Source organism: Bubalus kerabau, chromosome 1 (genome assembly GCF_029407905.1).
Source record: "Bubalus kerabau isolate K-KA32 ecotype Philippines breed swamp buffalo chromosome 1, PCC_UOA_SB_1v2, whole genome shotgun sequence".
Taxonomy (NCBI): Eukaryota; Metazoa; Chordata; class Mammalia; order Artiodactyla; family Bovidae; genus Bubalus; species Bubalus kerabau.
Genome location: NC_073624.1, coordinates 212,760,569 through 212,778,840, shown reverse-complemented (window position 1 = coordinate 212,778,840; position 18,272 = coordinate 212,760,569). Strand labels below are relative to the sequence as shown.

The window sequence follows — 18,272 nt, the reverse complement described above, 5'->3', positions numbered from 1 at the left end:
CCCTGGCCTCAGCCCCTCATTAGCTGGGGCCTCCACCCTGGATGCTCATTGTCTGTACGTGCAACTTGGAATGTCTCCCACATGTGGTCTGACTGCAGCTTGGAGAGTGATGAAGTATTGCTGGGACAGGAAGGATGTGGAGTGGGAGTCTCTGAGGGGCTCTCTGCCTACCCCAGAGCAAAGCAGAGCCTGGACTCAGTCACTCCAACCTCTCCCCTTTGACCTGTGACACTAAGACACATGTCCACACCCAGAGTGGGGGAGTGGACAGAGTCAGAGAGGGGATATCCAGAGGAGGAGATGGAGCTGAAGACACCAGTGGGTGCTCCCTGTCGTGATGCTCAGGACCAGCCAAGGCCCTGGGTCAGGAGCAATAAGGATAGCCACAGCCAGGGCAGGGGACACAATATGTCTGGGCCATCTGAGGCTCACAGAACCAGGTGCTGGCTGAGAGTTGGATTCAGAGGACAGTCCAGCCTCTTCCTGACAATAAGAAGTCTTCTAGAATTAAATTGGATCGCATCTAAAAGCCTGCTAGTGGGCCTCCATGGCTCTCCCACACACCCACACACACACCCTGGTCCAGCCACGCTGGCCTCTCTGTCGGTCTGAGATCCCACACCAAGCTCATCCCACCTCAGGGCCTTCGCACACACCATTCTCTCAGCCCAAAGCTCTCCCTGCCCCCTGGTCTTCATCCAGTAACTCCTTCTCATCTTCTGAGTTCCAAGCAAGGGCCCCCCCACACCCCAAGAGCCCCTTTGTGGTTCCCCCACAACCTGAAATCATGCTGTTTCCTTTGTGGTTTGCTGGGTTTTCCCCCAAGGACCAGGGGCTCCATGGTAGAAACATGTTGTGGTTTTCCTTGCTGTGTTCCCTGCAGGTGCTGACCCTCTCCCTGGGGAGGCCTTGGGCGAGTTCAGACCTTCCCCCGAGCTTCCCCGACCCCACCTGCTGGGTGGGCACCCTCAGGGTCCCAAATATGTGCTGCTCACCCCAGGCGCAGGCCCTTCCCACCATGTCCTCAGCTGGATGCCGTCTCAACCTCTGTTCAGGGACATTGATCAACTCTGGCTGCAAGCAGAGTGCTGTGTGAGCATCAGAAGCAGCCAGATTTCCACAAGAATAATTCATATTTTATCTGCTTGGGCCTTTTGAGCAATTATGAAAGGAACAGCTCAGTGTCATGTGGGCTCCTGGATGTGATCCTCGAACAGAAAAAAGAAATTAGTTGGAAAAAAAATAGAAGGAATCCAAATAACATTTGGAGTTTAGTCAGTCGTTATAGTAATTACTAATATTATTAATTAGAAATGGTGATATTCCAATGTCACTTCCTCAGACATCACAATAGCCATTGTTTCCTGTGGCTGTTATAATGAGTTACAAACTTGTTGGCTTAAGAAAGCACACATGGGGCTTCCCTGGTGGCTCAGTGGTGAAGAATCCACCTGCCAATGCAGGAGACGGGGTTTGGTCTCTGGTCCGGGAAGATCCCACGTACCACAGAGCAACGGGAGCTATGGGGCCCAGTGCATCACAACTGTTGAGCCTGTGCTCCAGAGCCTGGGACTGCAACTGGTGAAGCCAGAGGGTCCTGCAGCCTGTGCTCTGCAACAAGAGAAGCCCACACACCACAACTAGAGAGAAGCTCCCATTCACCGCAACTAGAGAAAAGCCTGAGCAGCAAGGAAGACCAGCACAGCCATGATAAATAAATAAATATAAAAGAAAGCACACATATATTATCTCATGTCCTGGAGCTCAGGCATGGGCAGGGCTGGTCCCTCCGGAGGCTGTCGGGGAGCACTAGGTCCCCCGTTTGCCAGCTTCTAAAGGCACCGCATCCCTGGCTTGTGGCCCCTCCCTCCATCCTCACAGCCAGCAGCACAGCATCTCCCGTCTCTCTGCTTCTGAGCCTCCCCTTCCTGCTTATAAAGACCCTGTGATGCCACTGGGCCCTCCAGGGAATCCAGGGTCATCCCCATCTCAGGGGCATTAATCCCACCTGCAGGGTCCCCTCTGCCCTGTTACATGATCACAGGCCCCGGGACCAGGATGTGGGATCCTAAGGGGTGGGGTGGGGATTACGCTACTGGTGACAAAGGATAGACAGAACTGAGAGTAATATTTCTGTAACTTTCTGTAAATCTAAAATTATTCCAAAATAAAATTTCTCTTTAAGGACTTCCCTGGCAGTCCAGTGCTTAGGACTCTGTGCTTTCACTGCAGAGGGTGCAGGTTCAATCCCTGGTCAGGTTAGTAAGACCCCATAATCAGCATAGTGTGGCCAAAATTTTTTTAAAGTTCTCTTTAAAAAATAATTAAAAGGTGACAAGAAATTAAAACCTCAAAGGCAGTGAGTAACTCAGAGTCACCTCTAACCTCCACCCCCAAATCATCGTGGGTGACCATGAGGGTTTATTCCTATCCCCTTCCTATCTGAGTTAAGGCTAACATAGATACTTCTATATAACTGCCATTGGATCCTGCATAACTTTTCTAACTTTCTTACCTAATGCTTCTTGCTGTTTCTGTGTAACTTTCCCATGCTCCTAGCCCCCAGGCGCTGTGAGGCCCCTGTCCCCCACCTCCCCGGCTTCCTGTTCACCCCATTACACAGGCCTCCTCAGTGGGCCTGGTCCTCACCCCGCTTCTCTGGCCCCTCAGCCTTTGCATGTGCTGTTCTGCCAGCCAGGAGCACCCTCTCTCTCACACCCTCCTCTGTTCAGTTCCCCCTCATTCTCCAGGTCCTGCCTCCAGCATCCCCTGGCTCAAGAGTGTCCCCCCACCCCCCTGCCTCAAAAGGAGCTCAGGAAGAACTCCCCTGGTGGTCCAGTGATTAAGAATCCAGGCTTCTTATATGACTCAGGGAGCTCAACCCTGTGCTCTGGGACAACCCAGAGGAGTGGGAAGGGGTAGGAAGGGGTGGGAGGGAGGTTCAAGAGGAAGGGGGCATATGTATACTATGTGATTCATGTTGATGTATGGCTGAAACAAACACAATATTGTAAAGCAATTATCCTTCAATTAAAATAAAATAATTAAATTAAACAAACAATGAATCTAGGCTTCCACTGCAGGGGGCCTGGGTTCTGAGAACTAAGATCCTGCTTGCCTTGCTGTGCAGCCAAAAATTAAATTAGGGACTTCCCCGGTGGCACAGTGGATAAGAATCCACCTGCCAATGCAGGGAACAAGGGTTTGACCCCTGGTCTGAGAAGATTTCTCATGCCTCAGAGCACCTGATCCTACATGCCACAACTACTGAAGCCTGTGTGCCCGTGCTCTGCAAAAAGAGAAGCTAGTGTAACGGGCGGAGAAGGCAATGGCACCCCACTCCAGTACTCTTGCCTGGAAAATCCCATGGACGGAGGAGCCTGGTAGGCTGCAGTCCATGGGGTCGTGAAGACTCGGATACGACTGAGCGACTTCACTTTCCCTTTTCACCTTCATGCATTGAAGAAGGAAATGGCAACCCACTCCAGTATTCTTGCCTGGAGAATCCCAGGGACGGGGGAGCCTGGTGGGCTGCCGTCTATGGGGTCGCACAGAGTCGGACACGACTGAAGTGACTTAGCAGCAGCAGCAGCAGTGTAATGAGAAGCTTATACACCGCAACTGGAAAGTAGCCCCCACTCTCCCCAACTAGAGAAAGCCCATGTGCAGCAACAAAGACCCGCTGCAGCCAAAAATAAATAAAGCAGTGTGTACATGTCAAGAAAATAGTTCGTGTTAAAAAAAAAAAAATTTTAAAAAGGAGCTCAGGACACCCATTCAGATATGAGTGTGAAGTCATCCCTCGCCCTCCAAGTCTTGCTGTGTGTGACTGTTCCCCTCTGCTCCCCAGAGTCCTGACCCATGAGGTGGGGTGAGGATTTCTCTCGTGGGGGCCGTGGGAGATGTCACATCAGATATGGAGGCCTTCAAGGCAGTGGTGACCTGTAGATGTGAACTACTCCATCACAGGGTCAGTGACCTAAGAAACAGGACTTGTCTGGGAAGTGAAGGTGATAGAAAAGATGCTGTTCTCTATTAGTGGGGACCCCTTGATGAGAAGTCACAGAAACTCAAAATTGCTCAAGTGAAACATAATGGATGGCTTCAGGTGTGGCTTTATTCAGGGACTCAAACAACTGTCTCAGAAGTCCAGCCCTTTCTGCTTCTGGCCTCTGTTGGCATCTCCCTAGGGCAGAGAAGCAATACCATTCCAGCTCACATGGGCCACCCTTGCCATGGTGGGGCCCCAATCCTGCTCCACTCATGGCCAGGAACAGCTGGGCAGCTTCAGAGACCCAAGTTCTGGGGCAGGGTGACAGGACCCCTCCCACCTAGTCTACACAGGAGGCTGGAGGGTCCTGTGGACCAAGTGGCCAGGCCTGAGGGATCACGGGAGGCTGCAGAGTGTTGGGGAGGGAGTTTGGGAAGTTCAAGCTTGTGAGGCCACAGAGGGAGCCTGGCTGATCCACATCCGTCAGGGCCCATGTTGACTGGGCCTGATCCTGTCCAAGCCCAGCTTCAAGGATGGGGTTCAGGGTAGAGTTCAATGTTGGGAGACCCCATAACCCCTGGGCCTAGGTCCAGGCCAGTGCATGAGTTGGGGGTAGTGAGATGCCACCGCACCTGGAGCCGCCAAGCCTCACACCCACACCTCCACCTGCAGCAGGTGTTGTGAGTTGAGCGCTCAGCCTTCCCCTCCAGGAATCAGCTGAACCCAGCTGAGTTTCATCCTGGCTGGGGATGCGAGGCTGGAAACCTGGGGGGCAGCAAAGGCTGGGGGGCATGGGCAGGCACATGACTCCACACCTTCATCCCAGTCATATCTCACCAGCCCTCAAGCGCTTATGTCTTCATGCCAGGCACAGACTTACTGTATACGCTCCCTGGAGGACCCAGTAAGCGCTGTGTGTTGTCCTTGCAGGACACAGGGCTGCTGTATGCTCTTTCTACAGGACTCAGTGTCTGCTGTATACATTCACTGCAGAGTACAATGCCTGCCATAGACACTGTACTCAGTGCCTGCTGTGTGCACTCCTTGCAGTGTGCAATGACTTTTGTATACATTTTTTTGCAGGCTACATGGACTGTTGCATACACTCCTTGGGATGTTCTGCTGCTGCTGCTGCCAAGTCGCTTCAGTCGTGTCCGACTCTGCGATCCCATAGACGGCAGCCCACCAGGCTCCCCTGTCCCTGGGATTCTCCAGGCAAGAACACTGGAGTGGGTTGCCATTTCCTTCTCCAATGCATGAAAATGAAAAGTGAAAGTGAAGTCACTCAGTTGTGTCCGAGTCTTTGCGACCCCATGGACTGCAGCCTACCAGGCTCCTCCGTCCATGGGATTTTCCAGGCAAGAGTACTGGAGTGGGGTGCCATCGCCTTCTCCGTTGGGACATTCAGTGTCTACTAAATGCATTCCTTGCAGGTTGCAGTATCTACTGTATATGCTCCCTGCAGGACAAAGGGCCTACTGGATGCGTGTCTCTAGGATGCAGTGACTGCTGTGTATATCCCCTCCAAAGCCTAATGCCTGCTGTATATGCTCCCTGCAGAACACAGTGCCTGCTGTATGCACTCTGCTGAACACAATGCTTGGAATATGCAGTCCTCGAAGCCTTCTGTATACCTTCCTGCAGGCACACTGTCTCCACCCCCTGGGGCTTGGGGCCTGAGGCACATGGGAGGGGAATGAGTTTGTCCACTTGGTGGCGCTCCTGGTCAAGCCTGATTTCTTTCTGACATGGCCCAGGCCCCAGGTCCCAGCTTTGCACACAGTAGGTGCTCTGCGGAGGGTACCTGTCCTCACCACCAGCCCCCTCCTCCTGCCACCCTCTCAAGCCCTGACCCACCAGGCTCAGCCTTGTCAAGGTCACTGCCTCCATCGATGCTGATCCACCAGCCACTGGTCCAGCTCCATCCTTAGCTCACCCACACAGGTTACTCCCGCCTCCTAGACGCCCATTCTCTGGAGACCTCAGGGGACCCCAGTCTTCGTTCTGTCCACACACACACCCCATGACCTCATCCACCACTCTCAACACCACTGTGTGCAGTGGATGCCCACGTGTCCATCTCTGGCCAGATGTGGCCCCTGGACTCCCAGCCTCTCCGTGCCTCATGCCTAGATCCATCCCCAGCTGACCTCTGAACTTGCCACCCCCATCCCTCAGGGAAGAGGGCCCCTCCCTGGCTGCTCAGGCCAGGCTCCTGCCTGCCTCCTCCCATCCAATCCTCCTGAGATCAGTCACACAGACTGCAGACTCCACTTCCAGACTGCTGGGAACCATCCAGTGCTGTCCCTTCCCCCACCCCAGCCCTTGCCCCCACCATGCCTGCCGCTGCCTCCCCACTGCTTTCTGGAGCCCCCTCCTGCCCCCAGAATGCCAGAGACAGGTGTTCCCAAACCACCTCCCATGGCTGCCACCCCCCTAACCCTAACCCCTCTTTGACCACACCTCCACCCCAACCCTGGCTATTTGTTCCAACCACACCAACTTCCCTATGGTATCTTATTCTCTATTCCAGACTCAGGACCTTTGCATGTGCTGTTCCAGGTGCCCTTCCGCCACCTCCCTGTGGCAATCACCTTCTGGGGAAGGGCCTTCCTGACCCCCCACCCCATCTGCAGTGAGCTTGGGCTATTTTTTCAGAGCCTCTAGGTCAGAAGGTGGCCTTACACCCTTCTAGGGGATGCCTACCTCACTAGCCTAATTGGTGGGGTTGTTTCCAGGTGCAGCAGCACATGTGTGTGATCAGTCTTCAGTCATGTCTGACTCTTGTTGACTCCATGGACTGTAGCCCTCCAGACTCTTCTGTCAATGGGATTCTCCAGCCAAGAATACTAGAGTGGGTTCTCCATGCCCTCCTCCAGGGAATCTTCCCAGCCCAGGGATCCAACCAGAGTCTCCTGTATTGCAGGCAGATTCTTTACCGCTGAACCACTCAGGAAGCCCTCAGTGGCACACAGTAAGTGCTCAATAAGTTCTGGACAAATAAATGGCATTGGACAGCCCTGTTTTGAGCTGCTCCAGGCTGGAGAACAGAGCGGGACCTGCAATGCGCCCTCCCTGTGGTCTGGGCTGGGAGACCCCACAGCGGGCTCCCCGGAGAAGGCGGCACTCAAGCTGAGCCCAGGCCAAGCCCATGAAGAAGAAGGGCCGTTCTCCCTTGGCCCACTTGGTGACCCAGTATCCTCAAGCCGCTCGCCAGGGGGCATCCCGGGGCAACGGGGAGGAGCCAGGGGGAGGGGGTGAGTGGAGGGCGCCTGCGGCGTCCCTGTCAGGGCGGGAGATGAAGGGTACGCAGATGCTAAACCAGGAAAGGGTGGGATGGTGGGGAGCCCTGGGGTAACCCTGTCCTTGCCGGTCGGCACAAAATATCGCGGTGGAGACAGGTCCCGGCGGGCCTCATTGCCTGGCTGGGGAACCTGAGGTCGAGGAGGGCGCGGCCGCAGCCACATGAGAAGGGGACCTCCTCGACCAGGGCTAGCGTCGAAGCCACGGCTCGCCGCCCGGGGCCGTGCAAAGAGGGCGGGAGGCGGGGTGGGGCGCGTCTTCTGGTGACAGCAGCGCCCGGGAATGCGCCAGGCTGGGAAGGGGCTCTCCGCCCCCCACGCCCGGCCCCTGGGGCCGAGCTTCTCCCCAGTGCTCTGGGGCCCTGCGCTGGGGGTGGTTGGGACCTGGGGCGGGAACCCCGCAACCGCAACCCCGAGTGACCTTGAGGGAGGGGTAGGGAGAGGGATTTGGGGAGGGGTAGTGGCCGCGAAAAGGAACCTTCGGGGCAACGCGATCTGGGCGTCGGTGGAGACAGGGCAGCACCCTCCAGGAGCCACAGCAGGGCGCTCTCGGTGTGCGCACATTCCCGGGCCCTGAGCGCTGCGCCCGGAATAGCAGCCCCGAGGTGGGGGTCAGTTCCCGCGTGGCTCCCCCTCCCTGGGCTTCCCAAGGTCACCGGGACCCGAACGGTTGGACACCAGGCCGCAGTCCCGGGGCGGGGGGCGGGGCACCGCTCGTGCAGGGCAGTCCCCTGCCGCAGATCCGTGCCCAGGCGCGCAACGGCCGCGCGGGGGCGCACGGCGCCACAGCCCCTCCGGACCCCGGCCGGGGCGCGCCCTGGGAAGCCGGGTGGGAGGGGCCGAGCCCGGCTCCCCCCGCGCCTCCTCGCGGGCCCCGCCGCTTCCGCTCGCCCAGGGGCCGCCCGGGGAGCCAGGACGAGCCGCCTGGGCTCTGCGTAGCCGGTAAGTCCCTCTTTCTATCCCTCCACTATCGCGGCCAGCGTCTTCTCCCCAACCCAAAGCTGGGGTTGGGGGGGTGAGGCAACCATCCATAGGGTGGGAGGAAGCCCATCCCTCCTGGGGAAACTGAGGCCCGGAGGCGTGGCCGCCCTGAGATTGTACCCACCGTGCGGCTCCTCGGGTAGGGAACCCTGGAGAGTGGGAACGGTGGTCCTTCTGGCCCCTCATGTTGCATCACCTAGACCCCCCCCCACCGCAACAAGCCAGTGCTAAATAGGTAGCAGTTGTCAGAAGGGCCAGCCCCCTTCCCTCCGTCTGCTCCCCAGCCCGGTCTTTTTCCTGCTGCCTAAGCCAGCCAGGGCTGGCGTTTAGAGATGCAGCGAGTCACACGCCTCTGATCAGACGGGGTCCCACCCCGGGGTTGCCCCCCACCCACCCAGTTCCTCAGTGTTTCTGAGCCAGGAGAATCGGATAACCAGAGAAACAGGGGCTCGGGGGGTCTAGTGGGCCGGCCTGCCCCCACTCAGCGCCAGGACCTCCAGGCTGCAGGCCTCCAACGTCCTGTGTGACCTCTGGGCACTACTGGCTGCCGGGTGCCATGGCCCTGGCCCGAGAAAGGACTCACTAGGTGGCTGCTTCCCTCCCCCTTCCTCATCCAGTGCTGTGGTCATGTGGAGGGTGGGGATGACAAGTGACTCCATCCTTCCCTGACAAATGAGGAAACTGAGACCCAAGGAGGCAAAGTCTCTCTGCCACCCCCTCCCCTACCCCCACATAGCTGCCTCCCTCTTCCCTCCATCATCCTTACCGGTGGCCCCTTTCCCTCTTGCAGGCGGCTTGGGGGCTCCATCCCACACTCTCCGCACATAGGCCATGAGGCACCCACTGGACCAGGGCCAGGTCACTCCTTCCTGCCCCTCACCCCATCCAGGAGCTCCCTGCTGTCCCACATCTGGGAGCTGAGGGAACCCTGGAGGCTGGAGGCCTGCCTGTGAGGGGGTGCCTCTGCCGGGCACCAGCCCCAGCTCCCACCAGCCACACCCTCTGCAAGGTCTCATAGAATACTGGACAGAACCCAGCTGGTCCCCATTGCACAGATGGGGAAACTGAGGCCAGAGAAAGAGGAGCACCTGGCCCCTTGCCATACCAGAAGGTAGGCGCAAAGATGGTGGGGAGAGTGGGGAAGGACCTAGGACCCTAGAGAGACCCGTGCACATCCCTGGAATGAATGATTCCTTCCATGATGAGACACTAAATAAGCACCTACTGTGTGCATCATGACAATAAACAACCAATAATAATAATTTTTACATTTTCCTTCTCCATACCAGGCTCTGTGCCTCCCATTTTTCTCACCTAATCTGACGGAGCCCTTAAAACTTTCCTATTAGGTGGGCTCTTTTATGACTTCATTTTTCAGAGATGAGAAGGGAAATTTAGAGAGGTTGAGTTACTATCTGAAATCACACAGCCAGTCGGGGCAGAGCTGGGGTTCAACCCCTGGCCTGCTGGCACCCCCACTGCCATGCACCCTCTGCCCCCCCAGACCCCGCTCCCTCTGGAACCTCTTGCTCCTGCTGTGGACCTTCCTGAATTGTGGTTTGGGGGGCAACGCTCAGGTAAAAGGGGACATAGGCCCGGGGGCAGCAGGGATGGGGGCCTGGATGCGGCATGGGGTTAGCCAGCCTCCCCTCCAGGCTGACTGTGACTCTCTCTCCCCAAGTAGGGTCCGGGTGAGTGGACGCCATGGGGTTCCTGGAGTCGCTGTTCCAGCTCTTGCGGGCGAGGGCTCTCAGTGCGCAGCCGGAGATGTATCCGGTGAGGAGGCTGCCCAGTAGAATGGGAGGGGGTCCCTTCCCCTCCTCTCCTGTCAGCCCAGCCCAGCCCCTGGCCGCACCCTTGGCCTGCCCACACATGCTGTGACTTTTAATCCCACTGATCCAGCTGGAATGTGGGTGGGGTTGGCAAGGGTAGACTGATGGGCAGGCTGGTTTTGGGGAAGGGGTTCCCAGAGGTGCTGACAACAGTCTGGCCCCCTTGCTCCTCATAGGTTTCCAAGGGAAGAGCTGTGCTGGGGGGACACCCATGAGTACCGCCTCTGCCAGCAGCCCGTATGTTCTACCCCACCCATCTCTTAAACACATTTCTCCCAGAAGCCCTCCTGCTTCCCTGCTCAAGCCCCCAAATATGCTTACCACCATACCAGGTTGCTCTTGGGGCTGTCCCAGCCTCTGCTGCACCCATCTCTGTCCCCAGGACTGTCCTCCAGGGGCCATGCCCTTTCGAGACCTCCAATGTGCCCTCTACAATGGCCACCCTGTCCTAGGCACCCAGAAGACCTACCAATGGGTGCCCTTCTATGGTGGTGAGTAGCCCAGCCTCCTGTTAGTCCAGAGGGAACAACTCAAAACTGGCCAGGAAAAGTTGGCTTCTAAAAAGGAAGAGGAACTTGGAGGGTTGCAAGAAGGGGGCATTAGTACTGGGGCTTTGAAGGATATGTAGGAGTTGGTGAAGTGAAGCAGAGAAAGCATGTGGGAGTTGTGAAGCAGGGGCAGGAGGAGGAAGGGTCTATCCTGCACAGGGTTGAACACCAAGCTGAGGATTTACTGGGAGCTGTATCCAGAGGCCAAGAGTTCTCAAACTTATACCAGTAGCAGGAAATGTTGTTGAGCTGAAAATAGCGAGTTATATAACTGTGTGCCCAGGGCAGCGTGCCTCCAGATTTAAGGGAAACAGGCAGCTTCAGACGCCACGGTGGGGGTAGACACAGATAAGAAAATCCTGGAATGGAGAAAGTTCCAACCGTCAACTCCTGGGTTTTTTTTTTTTTTTTTTTCCTTCACCCTAAGAATTGGAGGAAACTTGCCATGATCTCACTCCCACAGAGGCCCGCCAGGGCCAGCTTAGGCTCTATTCCAGGCAGGGTCTGCCAGCCAGCCTCAGGAAGTTGGGAGATGGAGGGAGTTTGAGCGGGGGTGGGGTGAGGGAGCAGGGATCAGGGCTGTGAGCCTGTGGGTGTGATCAGACTATCCATTGTGTCCCGCTGCCAGGCAGAGGGGGAAACAGAGTCCCAGGGAGGGACAGCAACATATTCAGGATATGCAGGGCTCAGCACTGAACAAATACTTTTTATTGAGCACCTGCCGGGTGTAGGGTCCAAGTGCTGAGTAAGTTCTGCCCACCACTCTACCCAGAGCCTAGAACATTGGGAAATGTGCTTGATGACTGTTTGTGGAATGAACATATGAAAGAATGAGTGAAGAATAGGTAATGACGTTAATATTGTGTGTGCATGCTCAGTCGTGTCCAACTCTTTGCAACTCCATGGACTGTAGCCCGCCAGGCTCCTCTGTCCATGGAATTTTCCAGGCAAGAATACTGGAGTGGGTTGCCATTTCCTTCTCCAGATGACGTTAATAATGGGTCCCTAGTATTAAGACTTAACATTAATGAATGAATGAACAAACGAATGAATACATTCTGGCCCAGTATACGAGTCTGGGACAATCCCAGGGAACGGGAAGCAGAAATGCCTAAGGTCCAGTCCATGCTCTGCCTCAGCCTCCATGTGTAGCTTTGGCTGAGTCTCTGAGCCTCATATGCCCAAGGGAATGGCTGCCTGGGGAAGACTGGCAAGGAGGGAGCTGGAATTCAAATATAAATCCCCCCCACATTCCACCGACTTCTCCCATCCCCAGCACCCAACCACTGCGACCTCAACTGCCTAGCGGTGGGGCACGACTTCTATCACAGCTTCGGTCGCGTACTGGACGGTACCCCCTGCAGTCCTGGCGCCCAAGATCTCTGTGTGGCTGGCCGCTGCCTTGTGAGGATTCCAGGCCCCGCCCCGCCCCTTAAACTCCACCCCGCCTCTTCCCTCCATACGTCGCCCCCAAACCCCATTTATTTAGTTCCTGGTCCTGCTCTCTTCCCTAGGCCCCGCCCCTTATCAAGTCCACGCCCTCCCCTGTCCCATCTAACACTAGACTCCACCCCCAGCCTCCTCCCACGAAGACCTGCCCCCAAGGTTCTATCCTTTTAGTTCTTGATTCAGCCCTCTTCCAGGGTCCCGCCCCTTCGATGGCCTAGGCGGGCGGGGACCGTCTGACGGCGCGCGTGTCCACCCCACCCCTTTAGAGTGCCGGCTGTGACGGTTTGCTGGGCTCCGACGCCCGCGAAGACCGCTGCGGCCGCTGCGGCGGCGCCAACGACTCGTGCCTCTTCGTGCAGCGCGTGTTCCGCGACGCCGGTGACCGCCTGCCCCGTCCTCGAGTTCTCCCAGAGCCCTTTAAGATGTCCGCGCTGATTGGACAGTCTCCGGGCCAGCCCCCCCCCCCCCACGCCGACATTCTGATTGGTCTTTGCCAGATTATCCCGCCCTTCCCTGAACAGACGTGGGTTTAACTCTTTTGCTGCCTCACTTAAAAGGTGGTAATAATCGTAACTCCAATCCATCGATCAGTACTGGTCTTCGGAGGACCAGAGCCTTGGCTAATCTCCTTACCGCAGCATCTCACTTAATCCTCAAACCAGCCTTCAAATACACCCTAGCTGCTCCCCAACACCTTCCTTCCCTCCCGCCCAGGTGCCTTCGCTGGGTACTGGAACGTGACCCTGATCCCCGAGGGCGCCAGACACATCCGCGCCGCCCACCGGAGCCGGAACCACCTGGGTATCGCAGGGTCCGAGGGAGGAGGCGCCCCGCTGGCCGCCCGAATCCCCCGGGGAGGGAGATGGCAGGGTCGGGGAGATGGGCAAGGCCATTTCCAGGGAGCCCGGGCTGACCCTTCCCTTGCAGCGCTGATGGGGGGCGACGGGCGCTACGTGCTCAACGGGAACTGGGCGGTCAGCCCGGCCGGGACCTACGAGGCAGCGGGCACCCGCGTGGTCTACACCCGCGCCACAGGGCCGGAGGAGACGCTGCGCGCCGCTGGGCCCACCTCCGAAGATCTGCTCTTGCAGGTGGGGGCGGGCCTGAGAGGGCAGCTGGGCGTTGGGATAGGGTCAAAGAATCTGGGAGGGGAGCAGGGATCAGAGGGGGAAGGCTGGGGACTACCGGTCAGAGGGAGGAGGCAGGGTAGAGTGTGCGTGGCGGGGAGTGGTCGGCCATCAGGTTCGAGGCAGTTCCCTAGTGTGTAACACTCTCCCCGCCTCGCCCCCGCCCCAGGTCCTCCTGCAGGAGCCCAACCCAGGCATTGAATTCGAGTTCTGGCTCCCTCGGGAGCGCTATGGCCCCTTCCAGGCGCAGGCTCAGGTCTTGGGCTGGTCCCCGCGGCAGCCTCAGCCTCGGGAGGTAGAACCTCAGCCCCTTGAGTCCCCCACTGTCATCCCTCCACGGACCCCGATCTCCACTCCAGGTGAGCTGGGGACAGCCTGGGTGGGGGGCCAGCAGGGGCAAGGCCCCCACCCCTGACCGCACTGCCCCTGCAGAGCCCTGTCCAACCTGCCCTGACACCCGCGGTCGTGCCCACCGGTTACTCCACTATTGCGGCAGTGACTTCGGTGAGAGGTCCCTGACCCCATCCCTCACCTGGCCCCCAATTGACCTGAACTTGACCCCTGTCTTGCTGACCTCTAACTCTGGTCCAACTTTACCCTTCACTCCTTGACCTGACTACAACTTGACCCGTTGTGACCCTAATTTTGACTCCCTGATCTGATCCTTTGCCCTAATCTGACTCCTGACCCCTCATTGATCCCTAAGCTGACCTTGACCCCAGGCCACAGCTGACCACAGTCCCCAAGAGCCTCCATTGCCCCACCTGACCCCCAGTTCTGTCATCTTGCAATGGGTGCATGGTTGGGACCCAGATCCTGTCCAGCAGGGCTCAGCATGGTCCCACCCACAGTGTTCCGGGCCCGTGTGCTGGGCCGCGTCCGCCAGGCTCAGGAGACTCGCTATGAGGTGCGCGTGCAGCTCATCTACAAGAATCGCTCTCCACTGCGGGCCCTGGAGTACGTGTGGGCGCCAAGCCGCTGCCCTTGCCCCCTGCTGGCCCTCCATCGGGACTACCTGCTGGCTGCGCGGCGCCTCATCAGCCCTGATGGCACCCAGGACCGGCTGCTGCTCCCCCATGCTGGCTACGCTCGGCTCTGGAACCCTGCCGAGGACAGCCGCGTGCGCCTGGCTGCCCGGCACTGCCCTCTCTGAGCCCCCGAACTAGACCTTGGCCACACGGGTGACTAGTCTTAAAGTCAGCATATGTCTCCTCTTGCCATAGTTTCCAGGGAGCTAGGCACTGTTTGTCTTCCACCTGCAGCTCTATGACTCTCCCATCATCACACTCAGACACCTGTACATTCAGAGCCGCTCTCACCAGCAGGCCCACATGGGTGGGGACTCACTGAACAGACTTTTAATTCTGGTTTCCTCTCTCACCTTGGCTGCCAGGAAACCCATAGCTGTTCTACACTCAGAGACTTTGTGTCTGCTTTTATTCCCCTTGCTTCACACTCATGTGTTCAGAGACATTGTCACACACAAGCCTGGTCCCAGGAAAACATGCCTAAAGAGACATTGTAATGGTTTTCCCTCTTGTCCTGCCTACCAGAAAGTTCATCACTGTTTAACCCCCAACACTCTCTCCTTTCACGCTGCTACTTACACATGTACTCTCACATTTTCAAAGACACTGTCACAAACAGGCATGACCCCCAGAAAACATGTCTACCCAGGCACTGTAACATACCAATTTCCCCTTTTGCCCTTGCTACCAGGAAGTTCACAGATAATCTTAACAGCTTCAGCAATTTGAGGGTGGGGGTGGGCTTTCCTCCAGGCAACCCTGCTGTTCATCCCTTTTTTATTCCTATTTAATTTTTACAAGAGCTGTTTAAAAAAAAAACAAAACAAAAAAAAAAACAAGCCCAGTTACACACACTTGGCCGCAGACACTTTGGAATGCGCTGGTAGTGAGATCCACAATCATGCTCCCTGCTAACCCCCAGCCCCCCAACCAACCCCCGTGTGCACATGTGATCATGTGCCCTTTGTCCCTCCTCCTGGTCCAGCCTCCAACTCTCTCCAGCATGACTGATCCTGGGAGCACTGTGATGACAGGAAATAGATGATATAGGAAGGTGGGGGTTTCTTAGGTCCCAACCCCATCCCCTTGCCCCTTGGGGCCACACATTCATCTCAGGCCATTTCAAGGGGGGGGACCCCTCCAGCAGAGTAGGCAGGTCAGTGCCCCACCTTCAGCCTGTGCCATGTCCTCGTGTTCTGGATGTGGTCTCCTCATAGCTTCTAGAGCCAGGAGGGTAGGCCTAGGTCATGTGGATTGAAAGTGTCTGCGGGGTACCAGCAAACCTCTCCTTCTGCCTCTCCACCCTGAGTAGGGTGGCTCATGCCATCATTTGAGACAACCTGCTCATCTGTACCGTCTGTGGTTGTTTTCCTCTGGGCCGCAGGATGGTGGGAGTGTGCAAGGGGTGCAGGACATGCAGGTCTCAGTGGACTCAACCCTTGACCATGTGGGTGACTCCGGTCAAGCCCTGCAGCTCTCTGGGCCTCAGTTTCCCCATCTGTGAGTACTCTTTCAGCCCCACTCAGCCCTGACCATGGGAAGCACACCCTTCGGGACTCCTGCCCTACCCCTTCGGTTCACTCGTGCGTTCCTCCAAAGACTATTTATTGAGCGCCTACTGTACGCCTGGGACCAGCAGCGCCTAGGGCAGCCCAGGCCTGGCCCCGTCTTCTGCAAAAAGAGATGAAGCCGGAGGATCTCAGGACCGCCCCCTCCCGCGAGGCCAAGCTGGTCGCAGCTCTGGCGGGAGGCGTGTGGCCCGCGCGCCCCCTGGTGGCAGGACGGGGAAGAAGGGATTCCGCGCTCCGGGTGTTACCTGCAGTCCCCAAGGGACCCCGAAAGATCCAGATGGGCCCTTCTGCCTCACTACAGTGCGGGGATGGATCGGGGAAGTTGAGTCTCCGGCTCCCTCCGCCCCGGAGCTTTGTGGAGTAGCGCTGCCATGTACTCACCAGCCATCTGGACTGGTTGGCCAGGGCGAGGCGCCTGCCCCGGGGTGGATTGGGGGTGGGGGGAGAAAGACGCCAGTGCGGGGTTCACTATCAGACAGCATGGCCTGTGACCCCACCAGCCGCGACTTCCAGCAGCCGCTCCTTCAGGCGGCAACATTGTTTCCGGAAACAACCATGTAACCAGGGATCGATGGAGCCATTTAAAGACAGAACACTTTGCAATTTTAGATACTCAAATTCAGAAACGTAGTTGAGGTCCAAACTAGCATTAGCACTTGTCCAGCAAAAATTCCACACCGCTTTGACGCTTTCTTTTTAAACATGAATAAAAAGGCCAGGTGGTTACATGCAACAAAGGAAATGAGTGACTCAAGATCTGTTTCTTTGTGTCTTTACCATCCTCGGGTTTATTATTGACTGTGTCCACTTGGGTTAGCCACTGGATCGCTGCCCGGAGGGACCGCAGGTGATTACAGACAGAAACGCCCTCTCCAGGGAGGCATGCACAACTGAGTCCACTCAAGCCTCCTGCCCTGGGAATTCTTCAAATGGACTTCCTGCAGGAGGCAATGTTTATTAAAGGATGAGAACTGGAGAAGGAAATGACAACCCACTCCAGTATTCTTGCCTGGGAAATCCCAGGGACAGAGGAGCTGGGCGGGCTACAGTGCAAGGGGTCACAGTCAGACACGACTTAATGACTAAACAATAACAACTCCTTGGTCTTTGGTTCTGTGTAACTTAAAGCTAAGTTCTTAGGACTTCAACTTCCTAGAAATATTTTGAGGTTAATATTGGAGCCAGCTGGACTTCATCTAGCAGATTTGAGATAAATAAGGAGCTATGACGGGGCTTCCCAGGTGGTGCTAATGGTAAAGAATCTGCCTGCAAATGCAGGAGACATAAGAGATGCAGGTTCTATCCCTGGGTTGGGAAGATCCGCTGGAGAAGGAAATGGCACCGCACCCCAGTATTCTTGCCTGAAAAATTCCATGAGCAGAGGAGCCTGGTGGGCTACAGTTCAGGGGGCCACAAAGAGTTGGACACGACTGAGCACACACAGAATGGAAACAGGCAAGTTTGGAACTTGCATTCCTGTTAAAACTGTAGTAATCACAACAGCTAATTCATCCTCCCCACAAAAGATTGTATTCAGCAGTCTTGCAGCATGCCAGCTGTGGGGAGCGGGGTGCGATGCTTTTCTTACTGTTTTGAATTATCTGCAGAGATCACCCCTCTGTTGGCTGAGCTTCTCTCTCACTGACCCTGTACCATCTGGCTGGCCCACAGGAGAACACATATCCAGTTGAGGGGCTGCCCCAAACCCCCGAACTGTCTCACACCCAGAGGGTTAGTTGAGGGCATGGGGGTTAGGATGGTATGACCACCTGGGTAAACAGTTTGGCTGTTTCTGCTATAGTTGAAGTAATGTTCGTGTACAAAGTTGAATTATCATGTTCGTGTTCTACCATCTAGAATCTGTGAACAGGACCTTTGGGGAAAGGGTCTTTGCAAAGTAATTGAGGATCTCAAAGGAGTACCTGGGTGAACCCTAAATCCAATGACCAAGCACCTTGAGGAGGCACAGAAAGAGAAGATACCCATGTGAAGACAGTGGCAGAGATCCGAGGGAGGTGGCCACAAGCCCAGGGATGCCTGGGGACTCCCAGAGACCATTCTCTGGCCTTCCCGCAAAATGACATGCTGTCTCCAATGACAAAGACTGACACCCAGGTCACTCCCACAGCAGCGGGGTGAGTCCGAGTCAGACAGAAGGGGACAGAAGATATCATGGACATGATGCAAGTGACCTTCAATGACAGAGGGGACCAAGGCAGGGTGGGGGCTCCCTGGGTGGGAAGTGACTGGGTGCGGCCGGTCCTGTTGTGTTATTTGCCCCCAAGTTGCTGGTTACACTTTTCCGTACATTTAAATTAAAAACAAGTCTGAAGAGCTAAATAAATATCAGTGCTTCCACCTGGGAGACAGGTGTGTGTATCCGCTCACCTGTACTCCCAGATGAGCTGATGGGGTGGTGGCGGAGGCAAGGCTCAGAGACAAA

The 18,272-nt window shown here is 56.5% G+C and overlaps 1 protein-coding gene across 4 annotated transcripts; it reads left to right on the top strand.

Annotated features, from left to right (window-relative positions):
• Nucleotides 1-7,946: 7,946 nt before the first annotated feature.
• ADAMTSL5 (ADAMTS like 5) lies at nt 7,947-16,571 on the top strand. Of its 4 annotated transcripts, XM_055553384.1 has the most exons (13): nt 7,947-8,235; nt 9,065-9,385; nt 9,779-9,851; nt 9,959-10,050; nt 10,283-10,343; nt 10,489-10,597; nt 11,931-12,058; nt 12,370-12,481; nt 12,818-12,904; nt 13,031-13,194; nt 13,400-13,589; nt 13,663-13,734; nt 14,082-16,571. In XM_055553384.1, the coding sequence occupies exons 2-13, from the start codon at nt 9,330-9,332 to the stop codon at nt 14,381-14,383; spliced, it is 1,446 nt and encodes a 481-aa protein (XP_055409359.1). In that variant the 5' UTR covers nt 7,947-8,235; nt 9,065-9,329; the 3' UTR covers nt 14,384-16,571. The 4 variants fall into 4 exon arrangements, with proteins under 4 accessions (XP_055409359.1, XP_055409351.1, XP_055409353.1 ...); XM_055553376.1 differs by having other exon boundaries at nt 12,818-13,194; XM_055553378.1 differs by lacking the exon at nt 13,663-13,734 and having other exon boundaries at nt 12,818-13,194.
• Nucleotides 16,572-18,272: the final 1,701 nt, after the last annotated feature.